The sequence below is a fragment of the Monopterus albus genome, unplaced genomic scaffold, assembly GCF_001952655.1.
Source record: "Monopterus albus unplaced genomic scaffold, M_albus_1.0 scaffold34.1, whole genome shotgun sequence".
NCBI lineage: Eukaryota > Metazoa > Chordata > Actinopteri > Synbranchiformes > Synbranchidae > Monopterus > Monopterus albus.
Window position 1 is genome coordinate 3,259,398 of NW_018127914.1, and position 17,600 is coordinate 3,276,997.

The following is a 17,600-nucleotide window of genomic DNA, read 5'->3' on the forward strand; positions in this document are numbered from 1 at the left end:
TGTGGCTGGATCCTTTCCACTCTTCCTTGAGACTGTTGTAGGGTGTGTGCACATACTGACAGCAGACAGATCCAAAACAAACGCCTATTTATGGCTGTGCTCTCACTGCAGAGTTTGAAATGAAAAAAAAAATCTGTAGAGAATGATTTATAAAATAAAACAAATTAAAACTAGTATAATATTGCAGGTATAGTTGTTTTAAATCTACATCAGAGACTTAACAGATTATGATTGAAGTTTTGATTTCAGTGCTGCCAAAAACACCTGAAAATGTTTAAAGTGTTTCCAAATGTGGCCACACCTCTAGACTTCCAAAACAGCTTTTCCATTTATTTTCATTACTTAAGCTCTTTCGTAGCCAAGAAATGTAGCCAAACGATTTAGCCCTTTATGCAACAGATGACTTATTTTTCTTACACTTTGATGAAAGCTAGTTATATTAGAAGCTACGCACTGTTCCACCCTTTCTGCCAGCTTCCACCTGCTCTCCAGACCTGGCTCTGGTTAGCACTGGCTTTTCATGTGAACTATCTGGAGCCAGATGAGATACACACACACACACACCATCCTTTAAGGCTCCTGAGGTCAGATTGTTATTCCTGACAGTCTTGGACTTCAGTGTTTTTCCTAATTCTGAGGGATGAGAGGGAGGGTGTGAAAGAGAGAGAGAGAGGGAGAGAGATAAATTGCAAGTGTCCACGTTGGAGCAGTCTTATTCAACAGGTCTAGCCATGGAGTTCAAAGGACTGTGTGCGATGCTGGGAGTACTCCTACTGGTGAGCTGCTCATTCCAGCAGACTCCACCAAAAAAGAAGCAAGCGAAGAAAGGTAGATGAAAAACATTTGTCACAACACAATGTTTAAAATCAGTTGTTCTTTCATGCACAAATTACCACTAAATTCCCTCCCGATGTTCTTGTGTCCCTGGTGCTGCTGGACTCAGATACAACAAAGGATCCTGCCATTGAGGACCTACAGAAACAGATCAACGACATTAACCAGGAGCTCAACCTACTGAAGGAGCAACAGGCCCTGCAGACAGGTAAAACTGATATAAATAACTCTTCTATGTAAACTTCACCCAAAAGTGCCCCAAAACTAGGATCCGTCTTAATAGATCACCAACAATGGTAGATGGTTAACCAAGTGGCCTTAATTAGGCTAGATTACTGACCAGGTAAAGCAGACGGCTGCATGTCAATCACCTGTGCAAACTATGAGTGATTGCAGTTTTTTCTGTAGAAATATGCACTGCTAACTGGTACAACCCTAACCAAGGTTGGTCCTGGATTACTACCTAATTTTGTGGCCCTGGCATGTAGAGGAGCCCAGTGTCAGTAAACTTCTACTTGAAGTGACTTTGAGCAATACGAACTCCTGCCAGCCTGAGACACGCACTTCTGTAGCTGCCCATTATGATCAGCTATGACAGTGGATAATCAGCCAATAGTACCACACTTATAATGAAGACAAAGAGCAATAGTTAGTCTCAAATCTGTTTGAAGTGGATTGCAATATGAGTCTTTAATGGGGAAGCTTAGTGAATCTGTTGATATTTTGACATGAGGTACATACAGCGCAGTGCACTTTTTATATTCAAATTGGAGTCAGTACTCTGAGGTATGCGCCTCTTAAAAGCAAATAGAATACATGTGTAGTCTTTGAAACAGCATATTTTAATGTGCAGAACACATGACAAACCCTTGTCTGACCTCTTGTTCAGAACACATAATGATATCCAATTGTTTCTACACATCTAAAAATGTTCAGACAGAATAAAAGCACCATGTTCATTGTGCTGTTTATTACTACTGCAGATTTTGTACTTATATCTTCAAAATACCACAGCTGCTTTTAATTTTATAATCAAAATAGAGTCCTCAGTAATACCTGTATTATCTCCAAAAAGAAAAACTAAAGATAACACTGAATCACAGTTTAATTCTAACTAACCATCTTCTCCATTTTATTTCATTTTTCAGTCTGTTTGAAAGGCGTAAAGATCCATAGAAAGTGTTTCTTGGCCGACCCTGTGAGGAAGCGCTATCACACTGCTAGTGAAGACTGTCACGCCCTGGGTGGTGTTCTTGGTACACCAACATCCAGCGATGAGAACAACCAGCTCACAGACTACATCCGCCAGAGCATCGGCCTGGATGAGCAGGTCTGGCTGGGCATCAATGACATGGTTAAAGAGGGCACCTGGACGGACCAGACCGGCCTCAGCATCACATACAAAAACTGGGACATGTCCAATTCTCAGTCCCCTCAGCCAGATGGCGGCCAGTCCCAGAACTGTGCCGTCCTGTCTGAGGCCTCCTATGGGAAGTGGTCTGATGAGAACTGTCGCGAGGAGAAGCCCTCTGTCTGCCAGTTCAACATTGTTTGATCACATTTATCTCAGACTCTGCGCATGGCTGTAGTCGCTTTGTGTGTGTACTCTTGCTGTAGTGCCACTTTGCCTACTATTCTAAAAGGAGTTGTTACTCCAGTGGTTCTCAGCTGGCTTTGCATCGGGACCCTCTTCAGATCTAGAAGTTCACATTCAGTTGCAGGAAACAGCGATAAATGAGCTTGTTATAGTAAACCAAAGTGAGCTGGTGATATGTAGTCTCCTATAATATCTGGCCTGATGTAACCTGAAAATGACCATCAATAAACTATGAAAACCTCTAATGTCACTGCTTAAAGGAAACACGTTGAGATAAACAATGTGGTAGTTGATTGCCATCAACCTTATCTGTATGTGAAAAATTAAGCTACAGCCAGTAGGCATAGATTAGTTCAAAGGCTGGAAACAGTAAGAACATATACACAAGTAAAACATGTGCAAAATGAGTGAAAATTCATAAAACATTGGTAAAAACAGACAAAACAACCAGAAATACACAAACCGCGTACATGCTCATGTGTTGCTCCTAGATATGCAGGAGAGGTACAGCAGGGGCCTCATACATGTCTCTGCCCAGGGCCCCATTGCCTCACAATCTGTCTGCGGCTCTGTTTGAAAATATGGTGGAAACGGCAAAAATAACAGTTAGCTGTTTTAGTTCTATAAGTCTCTGCAGGCTGTAGGTCATATTCTGTATCTAGTGTGAAAACAGGGGGCGCTGTTGCATGGATATTACTTTGTATAAGTGTTATTCAATCTTTAAAGTAGTTGAAAGAAGGACCAGGTACCTGACTGTATGTAGATGCTACATATTTTTGTTCTATTTTCTGGTACATTAAGCTCACAAGTTCTGACACAGGTTTTCAAATGTGAACCTGCTGGACCTCTGTTGACCTGGACCCGATTTAAAAAAACAAACAAACAAACAAACAAACAAAACAACTGCATCCAGTAATGATCAAGTAGCACCTCTAGACAGAGCCAAACTATTTGTTTCCCAGCATTTACTCTCTAAGGGCAAAGCTAAGTTTGCCATGTAGTGCCCCAGTTGCTGGCTGTAGTTCATATTTACCATACTGATAAAATCAGAATCTGAATAAGAACAAGCTTTTATTGTCCAGGTGTGTTTGACACACAAGGAATTTGACTCCGGTACAGTGGCTCTCAGTGTGCATGTATGAGTGGTATCCATCTGCTCAATTAACACTCAGCAAGTAAGCAAATAGGTGTATTCACCAAAATGTTGCTCCCTAAAGTCCAAAGTCTCAAACCTTTAAGATTAAAGCAGAAATGCAGAATTGAAATTTGTGAGGCTTGGAGCTACAAGAAATGTGATTCTGCATTCTTCTGCATTTGTTGTTTCCAGTAACACACACTTCTCCATGGTAAACACTGGCCGCTGCGCTGAAGTCTTCCACACCCTCCTTCAAACTGTTTTTCTTGGCTGGAGTTCCTGTGGTTGAAATTGTTTTAACCATCCAGAATACAAAAGGTCAGTGTTCCAGCAGGAGATGGAAACTCAAATGTCACTGCTTAAGTGTGTGATGGCATGAAGTAAACTGTTCCCTCATCAAACCATTTTCCTACATGTTATTGCTAAAAAAAAATAACTCAATTGTACTTACAGGTAAGGAGAAACATATTTTAATAAAAAAAACTAGTTAAAAATATAAAAACATTTTAAAAACAAGGACCAGCTCCTGAATCCATGCAACGTGGCAGAAATTTCATAACATTAAACAAAGTGTTAAAGGAATAGTTCAATGTTTTCAGAAATATACTTTGCTTTCTTTTTGACCAGGAGTAAAGAAGACTGATATCATGGATATCATGCCTGTACAGTAAATACAACACTACAGACAACAGGCAGTTATATCAGCTTACCATGAAGCTCAGAAACAGGGAACAACTAGTGTCTGTCAAAAGGTAAAAAAAAATAAAATAAAATAGAAACTTCATGTACCAGCACATCTAAAGCTCACTAATGGACATGTTATGTTGTTTGTTAATTACATACAAAAACCCACACATAATACATGAAAATTTTAAAACAAGTTATCTTGTGCAGTGACTCCAAGAAGTCACTGCACAGATTGCACAAGCAGGATAAAACATGTCCATTCGGTAGCTGGCAGCGGTATGTGGTTATGATAGCTGTCGCCCCCTGTTCCAGTATCGGTAAGCTAACTGCTGCTGGCTGTGGCTTCACATTTAGTGTACGGACAGGAAAGTGGAATCGAACTTCTTCTCCAACTCTTAGCAAGACACTGAAAAATTATCCAAAAATTTCAAACTGCTGCTTTAAAGAAGAGGCTTACAGCTTCTGCTGTTGAAGTCTAAGCCAACACCACATCTGAAGTTAGTGAAACTCAGATTCCCTGAGTGCAATCGAGGCACAGAAGTTCACATCAGTGCAGTCAAGAGATACCCGGTGCTATACTGAGAATTAAGTAACAGTGCCCATCGTGCGGCTACAGTCCCAGCACACTACAAGGACTCCTCTGTTATCGGCGGCTGTGGCTCCAAGTTAAAACTGGACAGCTGGATTGTGTTTATCTCCCCAGTGCTTTTGAATGTGTACAATTCATTGTCCACCATCCTGCTGTCCTGGAAGCCAAGGCTGTCCTGCCGCTCGATGGGAGTGCGCGGACGGGACGGGATAAAAGTGTCAGAAGGGTCCAGAAACATCCTGTACTGGTCCATCTCCGGCTCTGCATTCGTTTCGTCGACTGCAGGCAGCTTAGTGGGGCCAGTGAATGTTTGATACGAGTCCACCTGTATACCTCTGTTGAGGTCCTGCATGCCGTCGGTGTAGCCAGAGTCAACCAGCAGGTGGCTATACACCATTGTCTCATCTACGGACGTGTAGATGTGGGAGTCATTGTCAGATTGGGTTTTGATGAAGTGCCTGTCGCTCGGGCGGAAGATATCCCCTTTGCTGATGAACATGGACTCCTTGCTCATCTTTTGTTTCTTTTTCCTGTTTGACAAAAAAAATTAAGGCAGACCATAAACAATGAGTCAACAAAAGCAGCCAGCTGAACATCAGTCTTACAGAAAGTTATAATACATTTTTTTTACTCCTCACTGGATCATTTATGTTTCAGCCTCTTAGTTTTCCTATTTCTATGCCTCCATGATAGCCGTGGCTGGAGGCATTATGTTTTCGAATTGCCCATATGTCCCATTCTTGTGAACGCAATATCTCAGGAACACCTTCAAGGACTTTCTTCAAATTTGGCACAAGTTTCTGCTTGGATGCAAAGATGAACTGATCAGATTTTGGTGGTCAAAGGTCAAGATGAGTGACCTCACTTGTGTCCCGTACCCGTGTGTTTCACTGGCTGGCAGAGGCATACGACCACAAAGCTGTAATTCTATTTTGTTTTATAATATTCAACTAATGTTATTATTCATTTGTGTAACTAGCTTTCATTTTTAGGTTTGTAGGTAGAGAGAGAAATGAAGGATTTGGTAAAGGAAAAAAAAAAAAAAAATCGCTTTTACTGGTTTGATAAATCCCTTCCTCATATGTTAAGAGAGTTTTGCCACAAGTATACTCACCTTCTGATGAAGCATACTACACCCAGCACTATCAGCAAAAGCAAAATAGCTCCTAGAATCCCAAGGATCATGGGCAACGGAACTGTAGAGTAAAAAAGAAAACACAGCAGAATTAAGTTTTTATAGCAAGGACTTTTTTATTTCTGTGTGTGTGTGTGTGTGTGTGTGTGTGTGTGTGTGTGTGAGAGAGAGAGAGAAAGGCCTAGAGGAGTGCTTCTTACTGAATGTCTTCTGCAGGACGACTTTAGTCACTACACCAAACTGTCCCTCGTCTGGTAAACAGTTGGACATGTTGAGATAGAAACTCTGTGGGACCACTAACTTGTCCACCATCTGCTCATCCTCCCTGCGGCTGATCATCTCCTCCCCGGACCCCAACATCTTCACACTGATGTCCGTGTGGTACTCGCCGCACTTGGGCTGGCTGACGTTGACAAACTGTATTTCTGCCTGGTACTGGCTTGGAAGAGAGACGATCCAGGACACGGTGGTCAAAGGCCGCATTCCCTGAGGCCAACTGGGGGTGGCCAGGAGGTTTGGAGATGCTTCCATAGGACTGACTGTGTAAATAATGGTCTCTGAAAAGGGAGGGAAACAATGCTTAGTCCCAGTACTGTATCCTGTGTAAGAGTAATCTCTGCTGGTCATAAATGTAAAAGGTGTCTCCCCCATTTGTGGTCCAATAGTGCCCCTGTGTGGAATTTAAAATTATAGTGCATATATTTCACTTGGCCATAGTACAACGATGATACTGCAGCTTGACAATTTTATTTTCATTATTGATTAATCTGTTGTTTATATATTTATATATATATTTGTAATGATGTAAATGAAAAACACATTCATATGAAAATGCCTCATTGGGCTCTATTTACTGATAAAACGATTCACTGAATCTTTATCTGCAGTCTCACATATTGATGTTTTACCTGTGATGTGCTGACTGAAGCTGGCATTGAGAAAAGGCCCACTGGTCTTGCTGAAGTCGCGAGCTGTAGCTGTGACAGAGACGTTGGTATGCACCTGAACTTTCTGGATGATTCCATTAAAGCAGAAGTCTCCGAGAGAAACTCCATCTTCCTCTGCCACATTCAGTGAGACATCCTGGTTACACTCCTGACCAGGCAGAGACTGTTGGAAGCTACCCGTGGGCGACATCAGATCCACTGTGATGTCCTCAGGGACACTGAAGTGCCAAGTGAAGCTACTTAGGGACATCGGGAGACAAGAATCCAGTTGGGGCACAGTGAGGAGAGTCATAGAGCATGACGCCACATTTTGGCACCCTGTTATTAAAAAGGTACAAAATAAGATCACATGATACAGCAAACACAAAGATATAATTTCTAACAAAAAGTTTTTTGGACTTACAGGGATATTTGGAAATATGCTTATTTACTTACTTGCCAAGAGTTAAATAAGAAGATTGATACCACTGTCTGGTAAATATGTAGCTGGAACCAACAGCTGCTAGCTTAGCACAAAGACCAAAAACAAGGGAAAGCAGCTAGCTAGGTCTGTCTAAACAGAAGTTATATAGGCTACCATACAGAATCTAACTCATTAATCTAAGTCTTGGCAAGAAAGCTATTAAACAGATTTCCAAAAATATCAAACTCTTACTGATAGATATTAGCTCCAAAAGCAACTCTTCAGTTTAAAACATTATAGCATTTGTGTTTATTTTTTTTGCTATTCATAAATATTAAAAAAATAAAAATTATCATCGTACCAATAACTTCACTGGCAGTCAGCTGCACTTCTTCATTTCGACAGTCAAGGAAGGAGAGGCTGGCCTTTGTGCCTGCAGATACGTTTATCTTCTCCGAAACCTTGGAGTTAATGCTCATCTCACAAAAGGGATCAGAGACCACTTTCTGTATCTGCAGGGACACTCCTTGCCATTTGGTTAGATCCACCGTGCACAGGACTGAAAAGGAAATACAACACAGAGGGACAAATTTAGTTTTCATCTTGACTTGTGCTTTTATTGTGGCAATTCATCATAGGTCTTGCAAAACCAAACTATGTACTTTTTTCATCTCATTTCTGTTTATAACACATGTACAGTCAAACGTTTGGACATACTTTCCCACTGAAGTGAATGGGAAATTGTGTCCCAGTTTTTGACCAGTATGTGTCATGTGCCATTATAATTTGCATACTGGTGTAAAATGCAGTTCTGCTGTGTGAAGTATATAAAACTGTGACTGTATTTTCCAGTTGAGTTGTCAGAAAATAACACATATCCTTGTCCTTTTTGTAAAACAAGCAAATTATTAACATAATATTTTTGTACTAAAATATATATAAAAACACTGAAAGTAAGTATGATCTCTTGTTTTGTCAAAGTTCAACAGGTAATTATTTTTCAGAAAATACTGAAAAGTAATGAGACAAGAAATGCACAACCCTCTGCATTTACTCTTAACAAGCTTACAAATTCTCCTTGGATCTGTTCATTACAACAAAGGATTGTGATGTTGCACAAAAGCATTACTTTCTCATTAAAACAATTCTATCATTCAGGTAGCTTGATTTTTAACCCTGTACCTGGGTGACCGCTCCTCATCACAGAGACTGTGTACTTCAAAGTGAGTCCCTGGTGTGTTTTGTTGGTTTCACAGTTTTTCAGCACCATGCTGAAGTTGCCCTGCTGATGCTCCGGCTGACGATCCGTCAGGGTCAATTTGGTCACCTTCTTGTCCTCTTTCTGGTATGCCACCTCCACTGCATTGTGGAGGCACACTGGAGCTGTTTGTTCACGAAAACGCATTGTATAGTTGTGCATGACTGGCACTGTGAAGTCCCACTGCATCTGCTGGTTGTCAGGAAAATCATCAGGATAGTTGGCTATGAAGAAATCTGTGTCTGATAAACCTCGTGGTAGGTTGACTTTCACTATGGCCAACACTTGAGAGAGACAAGGAGAGAAAACTGTGGTTAGAAACATGCAAAGGAAATCGCCTTTCTCTCTGCAAATAAACCTGAAGTATATCAAATTTAGTTAGAACTGATATTTACCTTTTGGTTTTGTGCATGTGTTACAGGAAGATGTCTTGTTATACATTATGTATGATGCTTGATATAAAGTGGTGTCTTCCAATCCGGTGTGGGATGGACCAAATGTTTGACAACACAGAAATCAGTAGCAACTTACTGCTAGTCTCAGGCCCAACATCCAGTTTGAAGTCGACAGGGTCCAGCTTCCTGTTTGCAGGCACCAGCAGAGACACACGGCCCTTGTAGCGAGCCAGGATGGTGGTCACAGGTCCTCCTTTACAAAAGGTACCGATGACTCCAGGCCCAGTGCGCAGATAGGTAATAACAGAGTATGTGTGCTCATTTGGACAGGTCTTCTCTTTGGGGATCTGTTGCATTCCAGTTTCTGGGAAGTCTAGTTGGAAGGTCCGAGTGGAGACAACTTTGAGGTCCCAAGTAAAAGTCCGGTTGAAGTCTGGGAACAGTGTGGACTCAGCCTGAACAATGTTACCAGAGCAAGAGGTTGCTGTGCAGTCTGGAGTTTATAGAAAAAGAAGAATGTTTTAAAGATGGCGATTTAGTTTGTGTGGACAAAGATCCAAACAAAGGCATCACTGAAGCATGAAAATGAGTTAAAAGAATGAAATCATTTACTGTCAGTTATATGTTTCCTTTTTTTTGGCAAAAATGTACTTTACACGTTTTGTCTTTTTAAATAAATCCTAATTACCTGAATGTTACTGGCTTTGGTTGTATGAAAGTCATCTGAACACACTCAACTCTTTGGACTGGTTCAGAATAAAATTAAAAACACTAAGGTATATTACAGACTGGTATTTTTCTGCATTATTATTTTACTTTTTTAATTAAATGTTGCATCAGATCTTGGGCTTGAGCCTTTAACCGTCACTAGTATTATCGAATTTGCTGTTAGACATGACATCAAACATCATAAATGCACAAAAAAAATAAACTTTACCAGTCAGCACAAAGTATGTGAGAATCCTGAAGAAACATGTTTTTGAAAAACATCAGTAACAAATTCCTGTGTATAGATCTTCATACCAATTTGCCTGTTGATCTCCACACTGAAAATATCCTGAGGTCGAGGACAGGTAAACTCTACCAAGGTGCTACGAGGATCAGTAATTTTCAGAGATTTCGAGTTGCATTTCTGATTGGGGGGCGCGTTCACACACACACTGCAGTCTGGCACACTGGTCACCCTGCTGATGATAACGATGGTGTTGGGGTCGGGGGTCACAGACATCGTTCTGCCACCTAAAGAGAAATGGGCACAGTACTGTGATTCATATATTTTTGTGGATGTGGCATGTTGCCAAATCTTTTACAGCCCCAAACTTTTATACCAGTGCCACCATGTGATTCATATTTTTGACATTTAGTTTAATATCTCAACAACTGTTTCATGTTGCCCTCAGATGTATTAACTTTGGGAAACCCTTTACTTTTCACCTAGCACCACCAAAAGGTCAAAATTTGTTGCTTATGATGAAATACCTATAAATCTAATTCCACTCAGCCTCAGCTGTACTTTGTGTTTAGTGCTAATTAGAAAACGTTAGCATGCAAACACATTAAACCATACAGTCTATGTGCTTAATTAAACGATTGTGTATACATTACTCCTATTACACATTTTAGCACTGTCAGTGTAAGCATGTTAGCATGCTGATATTAGCCACTGTGTATGTAGAAGTTAGCATTTAGCTCAATGCTACTTGTAAGTATGGCCTCACTGACCTGCTAGTATTGCTGTAGACTTGTAGCAGCTGGTGTAATTCTACACCCTAATAGACCAACTGCACTGTGCTGTTTTTGTGGTCTGTACATGACCTTTACACATTTTATTTTTTATTTAAAAGGTGCTATTATTTTACATTTACAACAGATGAAAATTAACCTTCTAGCTACACTAACTCTAATTTCTTTTCTGTGAATCAGTGAATGTCTGCCAAATAAAACTAATAACTAAAACTAGACCAGTCATTAAATTTGTTTAATTGGCCCAGGTGATTTATTAATGATGCATCTTTGTGTTATTCTAATGGATAAAGCATTGGTTTTTAGTTATATTTCTTTAACAATGTAATTTTTACAATAGTAAGAGAAATGTTTTGTTTGATAAAATGATTTTTTTCCCCTGAAAAATGGTCTGAACAAAGTGAAGGAACAGTTGCTTGCCTCTTGGTGCTGCTCTGACACCGAATGCTGTCAGGTCTCCTCCTCTGGGTACTTCAACAGTCACAGCTGTCGCTCCAAGAAAATCCAGATCAGACACTGTCCCACTCTTGCAGTACCTGTTAGTTCTGATGTTTCTGTCACTTTTAGTTGTACTCACTGAGTACTGATAGCCATCTTGGCAATTTTCTGCTCCAGAAATCTCCTTCAGTCCATTGTCAGGAAAGTCCAAACTTAATACCGTTTTCTCTGGGACACTAATGTGCCATATTAAGGATCTATTGAAGTCCTTGAAGAGGTTGGGATCAGCTTCTCCTGCAGAAGGGGTGCAGGAGCTTGTGGTGCACTCTGGAGGAATAAAGTAATAAATATTCTTAAATAGTTTATGTATTACTATATTCATGTTATTTAGATTTCTGTATTTACTTGTTCATCTCTTTCTGGATTTATTTTGACCATTATTTAAGTATTCATTTACCGACGAAACAGGTTGTTTTTTGTCTTCCATACATGAGGACTTAATACATAGTCTATCCAAAAATGTTAATCCCAAATTCTGCTTGTAAATAAATAAAATTTTGTCATGTGGTTTCCATACTTCTCACCTATTTTCTTCCTTATCTTCACACGGTACATGTCCTGAGGGTTTTGGCAGCTGAACTCCAGTGAGAGTTTTTCAACGTTGGTCAGTGTCTTTTCTGTTGGACTACAATTAGGAGTGGGGCCGTCAACAGAGCACACGTCGCACGCTGGTTCCACAGGGTCCCGGCTAACAACTACAGTCGTGCTGGAATCAATGGTTATAACCATGGTTCGGCCCTCTAAGGAGAGAGAGTAACATATGCCAGGATACACCAAATATTCATAAATCAATGTGTAAAGTCCTCCCTATGGTTTTAGTTAGTAGCAAGTTTAAAATGTATTATGTAATAAATCAGGATGCAACAGTAAAACTTAACTAAACTAAAGAAAACATAAAAATAAAGAAAAATGCCTTGTTTACTTTCTAGCTTAGCTTAGCACAAAGACTGGAAACGGGGAACAGCTAGTCTGTCTTTGTACACTTGAGGCTCTTGGAAAAGTCATTAAATTTACAAGAAACTAAATTATAAAGGTCAGTATGGAAAGTTTCCAGACCCTTTCAAATTTTCCACATTTTATTTTTCAGAATCATCTTAAAATGGATTCATTTTTTTCCATCAGTCAGCACGCACAAAGGTTAGAAACAAGCTAACTCTTGTTGCTGATTTTTGTGTTAAGCAATAATAAGCTACCTGGCTCCAGGCAGTAGATTCATATTTAGCATACAGACAGTTCTCATCAAATCAAACTCAATAGTGTTACTAAAGGTTTTCTTAGATACGATGGGTGTGTAGTCAGTAATTCTTTCTTACTTAAAGGTCCAGCGGAGACCTGAAACAACACAGATTCCACCTGAGCCTTTGGATTGACTTGCAGAGACATAACAGCTTCATTGAGCAGGTCTAGACGAGTCACAGATCCACCTCGACAGTACCGAGTTTGGTCCTTGCTATTTGCTTTGGACGTGGCCACCGAAAACTGAAATCCATTAGTGCATGGTTGTGACGTCTCCATCAGTCCATCCCCAAGGATGTTCACACTCACAGCTGTCTTCTCAGGTGCCTTAAACTCCCAGGTGAAGGTTCTGGCAAACTCTGTGAGGATGGATGGCTGAATTTCTACTGTTGTAGGGCTGCAGGTGTCCTTAGTGCACTCTGGAACACAAGACAGGATAAAAATACACAGACTGGTTTAAAATTTTAGGTTCTGCTGCATAAGGTGCTCATCTACTTTAAATTTCACTTGTATTATGTGGCATTCATGTGGACGGCAAAGAAAGAATTTCATTGTATAGGGAAACGTGTTTCCTAACTGTGCATATGACAAATAAACACTTTGACCTTAATCAATTATTCATGATTTGATGTGAATAAAACGGATTTAACCTAAACATTATTAGGACTAAATTAATTGTAACCCCTCAACAAGGTACACTGTATCTGAAGCACCGTGGACTGAAATTTGACTAGAAGGAATTGTGAGGTTCTCTTTGTGATCTCAGGGTAGCTACCACAAAGTTTGATCTGTTAAAGTGAAATTATTACACCTGCTCACAGAAACAACTAAGCATAATATAATAATTTCTTCTATAAACTGTCAGAAAGGACTGACACGTGTACATCAGTTTCTTGGACTCAAAGGTGACAAAACAAAACACGACATGAAATGTCGTGTTTTGTTTAACAGTCTGAAACTTAGAGAAAATAAGTTTACTGCAATAGAAAACAGAGAAAACACAACATCTTGCCATCTAAAGAGCCTTATATAATGTGACATGATGTATCTGTGAAGCAGACGTTCATCTCAGAACTCACCAATGGTACGAGTTACTATGACAGTGTAAGCCTGGTCAAGGGGCTGGGAGCATTTGAACAGCAATGTGACCTCCTTTTCAGGTACCAGAGAAAGAGAGGAGTGACAGGAAGTCTGCGTGTCATTCACCCCACTGACTGTGCACACAGCACACTGATCCATAGGAAGCCCAGTGGACACCGTCACATTCGAGCCTCGGTCTGGTCGGACCTTCATCTGTAGGCATTCTGAGGAAACAGATCAGGGCGAGTTAGGTGCAAATAACTTAAAGATGCTACAAACTGATTATTATTGCCAGTGTTTCAAGTGCACTTCAGCTGCTTGAGAGCATGCTTGGACAGATTTCCATATCTGAGCTTGAATATCTGGATACTTCACAAACACACACTCTTACAAGCAACGACACTCGTCTTCATAAAAACAGGGTTCACATAAGCTGTACGCTATAGGGCTAAGGCATCACTTCAACACATCAGCAATATAAAGGACACAAAAGGAACCAAACACACAAACATGGCCAGACAATTTGCTCTTAACACTAGAATAAATGGTGGTTCCAGGCACACCTACTGTATTCCCCTATTTCATGGTGTCAAACCAAAGCAACTGTATTGACTTCTCAATACTGAGTCATTTGGAGACTGAGTAAGGAGAGGAAATGAAGGCAAACCAGTTTTAAAAAGCACGGGTAACAGTAACAGCTGCTTCTGCATGACATCATGTGGCTTTATTTTTTTATAACCTCAACTGAAATGGTTATCAAAATTTACAGCATTGCTTTCATATTTATCCCTGTTTTGGTTCCAGATGTGGTTTTAGTGCAGCTAAAACATGGGTGTTTTCTATTTGAAAACTTTCAGAGTAGAGCTAGACCCATACACCAACCAGTATTATATCAGTATCTTAAAAGAGAGAAATTTCACATATGTTAAATCAGGTTTTAGGTTAATCAGGGACACTGTTCCCATTATGCAGTTTGTCAAACAGAGACATTTTTCAGCTGTACATTTTCATGTTGTTTCTGCTGGAACACCATTAGGAATAAACTTATATATCAGAGAAATGTAATTCTAAATAATACATTTTATTTTGTTTTGCTCTATAAAGAAATAGAACATTTGATGATAAGCAAATTATATAAAAAAGCCATATATGCACAAAAAGCCACACCCAGATGTGCATATGCACTATGGATACATACATGCACAAATGCAAACATACATCCACAGACAAATATTTACTGTTGTTCTTTCCACTAATCTTCCAGTGTTATACACTTCTTCTTATTTAATTTTTATTCATTATAACCTATGTAACTTGTCCTATACTGTATATAGTGTATTTAGTCGCTGTAACTCACCAATTAATAGGATGAATGTGCTTCTGAAAGGCCACTCCACTTGGTCACATAATCTCTGATTCTGAATGAGATGGTTCCCATGGAGCCCACAAAAACCCCTGACTTACCACTACCTCTCTGCATAACTAAAGCTCTACAGGTCCATAATTAGCAAATCTTCTAGTATATCCAGTTTAAGATTTAAGGATTTGTGACACCTTCTTCCAATAAGTCTGAGCTAAAGGGCATCTGTATAAATCATAATTCCATTAAAACTGAGGCTACATTCACAATGGTGGCAGTCACGAATGAAAACACTGTAATGTTTTTAAACCATGTGTCTACACACATAAAATCAAGCCAGGAATTCACAATCTGAACTTATAAAGACTTGAAAACAACACAGAAAACTACTGGAGCATTTACATGTTAAATGTGGGCTAGAGGGTTTCTTATGATAGTAAACGATGGGTTTTCCAGATGACAGTGTTCAAAGACTCATATCTTGTGAGAAATAAAATTGTTATATAATAATTCCCACAATCACGGTAAAGGATAATAAATACCATGGTGCTGATGGCTTCTACCCTAAAATTGAATCAAGTTAATGGGGAAGAAAGTAGCTGAGTTTAAAACGGCACAAAATATAATGGCTCAGCAGCAGATTGCTGGTCAATCATTAATGAAACTATGATGAATTCATGCCTCCAGGAAGGTCCATAAATGCCTCATAAAACTTTTGAAATGGAGGAATAGAAGTCAGGACTGAGGGTTAGGTTACTCCACTCAGACTACAAATGTTCTTTAGCCCTTCATCTCCACTGTCCAGTCAATCAGTCATATGCAATGTTCCCTAGATGTCCTCTATTATCTTCTAATTTATTGACATAGGACTGTAAGCACATCGCAGTTTAGTGTTTTACAGGGCTTCCCTTTTGCATTAGGTCGCCCATTAGCACGTTGTTTGCCACAATGAACAGCATACATTTATCACCGCTGTCTGTTTAACCCAATTGGCACAGACTTTAGATGAACCACAAGACGTTTTGTGCACTGTTTGAATGTGAAGCCAACTGAAAACAAAAAGCAATAAGAAACTGTGTAAACAAAGTTTTAACAAACATTTAAATTTGCACACTTAATCCTGAAAGAAATCCTGTATTCTCACCTGATAAGTCGAAGACTGACAAAAACAAAAGTCCAAAGAGCGCGCAGGTCGCGCAGAGCCTCATGTTCACTAATAAATACCGGACTTCCTGCTTTAAAACATTTAAAAGCTTTTAAAAAGGTGAACTGTTAAAAGCTGCTCGTTTATCTCTCAAATATACAACTGCATATTCATTCACGTTACAGCAGCAGCGATGTCGATGACAGCCACTTCCTGCTCCACATTACCTGTGCGCAACAGGATGGCTGAGGGCGTGGTCCACACTGTTACCTGTCCAAACCTGACGAGTGAGAACGTTCACGTCTTTCCGTAGTGTCCTTGATCCGAAACACAGCAGAGATAAAAATCCTACACTACGGAATCCTACTCAGACACGACTCCTTATGTGACTCCTCTGACTGTGTAGCACAATGGGTGCCCTATTTATAAAGCCTCGAACATGCCAAGAATTGCTGGCACTGCGCTGTGTATCCCGAAAATGAGGCAGACGAAGGGTGTGGAACTCAAATTAGATATTGGCTCGTATTATATGTCACTAACAAACTGATATGTGTTTATCCAATAATTATTTGTTCCTTGATATAACTGCATTGGGAATGATATAAATATAAAGATCAGGAATTAAGAAAAATAAATCCAGTCTGAACCTAAAACTGATTTACAGTCTTTAGAGCAATACTACTATCAGCTCAAATACATAACATGTTCAAAACTAGTTGTGCCTATTCAGCTGAACTGATGGTGTGAACATGTGTTTATATGGCTGATACCTGTGACTGACACTCCCATGTTGCAGAGGCTCCTGCCTCCACACGCCTCATGACGCATTCCTCCAGCGAAAAATACCTGACTCACTTGCAAATACTTATTTGTGTTTCATTTTTGAAGGTACTTAGTTAATCACCTGATTTAGCCTTACATTAATCCAGAATGCCTAAAATTAGCCATTAACATATCACCAAGCCCAACTAAAGCCTCGGTTTTAACCCCTCTAGCCTAATTCAAATATTTCAAATTCCCAAACATAATCATAAACAAAAAGGGAGTGTAAAATTGTTTTCAAAAGGCTGTAATTTCTTCTAGTCTCTCTGTCCCTCTGAGAGCACTTTGATCCTCAAAACACAAATACTCACTAATAAAACATAAGCTGCACTAATTTTTGTCGAACCAGTCTGACAGCATGTGGAGTCTGTGTTAACAAGGAACCTCAGTGAAGGATCAGCAGCTGTCAGACTCCCCCTCCCCTCCCATGTTACTGTAGATCCCGGACAGCAGAACATCTGCTGCAGAGGGCCTTGAGTTTGCAGGTTTTCATACCAGTGACCAGTTTCATAGTCAGTGTCTCCTTTTCATCAAGTTAATAAAGTTTTTCTTTAACAGATAAAGCACTTTGAGCTCTGGTTATTATATGCCAATACTGGACATGCCTTAGACTGAGTAATATGTCAAAATTTGTTTATTTGTATATGGTTGGTGACTGAGAAGACTGAATTGGAAAGTTCAGAGATTAGGAAAAACGTCATCATCAAAAGCACTAAAGTAAATACTTTAAACTCTTG

General features: G+C 39.8%; 2 protein-coding genes across 4 annotated transcripts; one reads left to right on the forward strand and one right to left on the reverse strand.

Moving 5' to 3' along the window:
- Positions 1-629: 629 nt before the first annotated feature.
- On the forward strand, positions 630-2,665 carry clec3bb (C-type lectin domain family 3, member Bb). Its single transcript, XM_020597653.1, has 3 exons — positions 630-828; positions 944-1,042; positions 1,983-2,665. Exons 1-3 carry the CDS (start codon positions 732-734, stop codon positions 2,387-2,389), a joined length of 603 nt encoding a protein of 200 aa, XP_020453309.1. The 5' UTR covers positions 630-731; the 3' UTR covers positions 2,390-2,665.
- Positions 2,666-3,483: 818 nt separating this feature from the next.
- cdcp1b (CUB domain containing protein 1b) lies at positions 3,484-16,754 on the reverse strand. Of its 3 annotated transcripts, none has more exons than XM_020597731.1 (14): positions 16,269-16,754; positions 16,042-16,129; positions 13,537-13,761; positions 12,535-12,876; positions 11,746-11,961; positions 11,144-11,488; positions 10,004-10,219; positions 9,117-9,473; positions 8,510-8,869; positions 7,689-7,886; positions 6,886-7,242; positions 6,178-6,534; positions 5,957-6,038; positions 3,484-5,372 (listed from the first exon to the last, which is right to left on the reverse strand). In XM_020597731.1, exons 2-14 carry the CDS (start codon positions 16,103-16,105, stop codon positions 4,880-4,882), a joined length of 3,612 nt encoding a protein of 1,203 aa, XP_020453387.1. In that variant the 5' UTR covers positions 16,106-16,129; positions 16,269-16,754; the 3' UTR covers positions 3,484-4,879. The 3 variants fall into 3 exon arrangements, with proteins under 3 accessions (XP_020453387.1, XP_020453388.1, XP_020453389.1); XM_020597732.1 differs by having other exon boundaries at positions 16,042-16,132; XM_020597733.1 differs by lacking the exon at positions 16,042-16,129.
- Between the last annotated feature and the right edge of the window lie 846 nt (positions 16,755-17,600).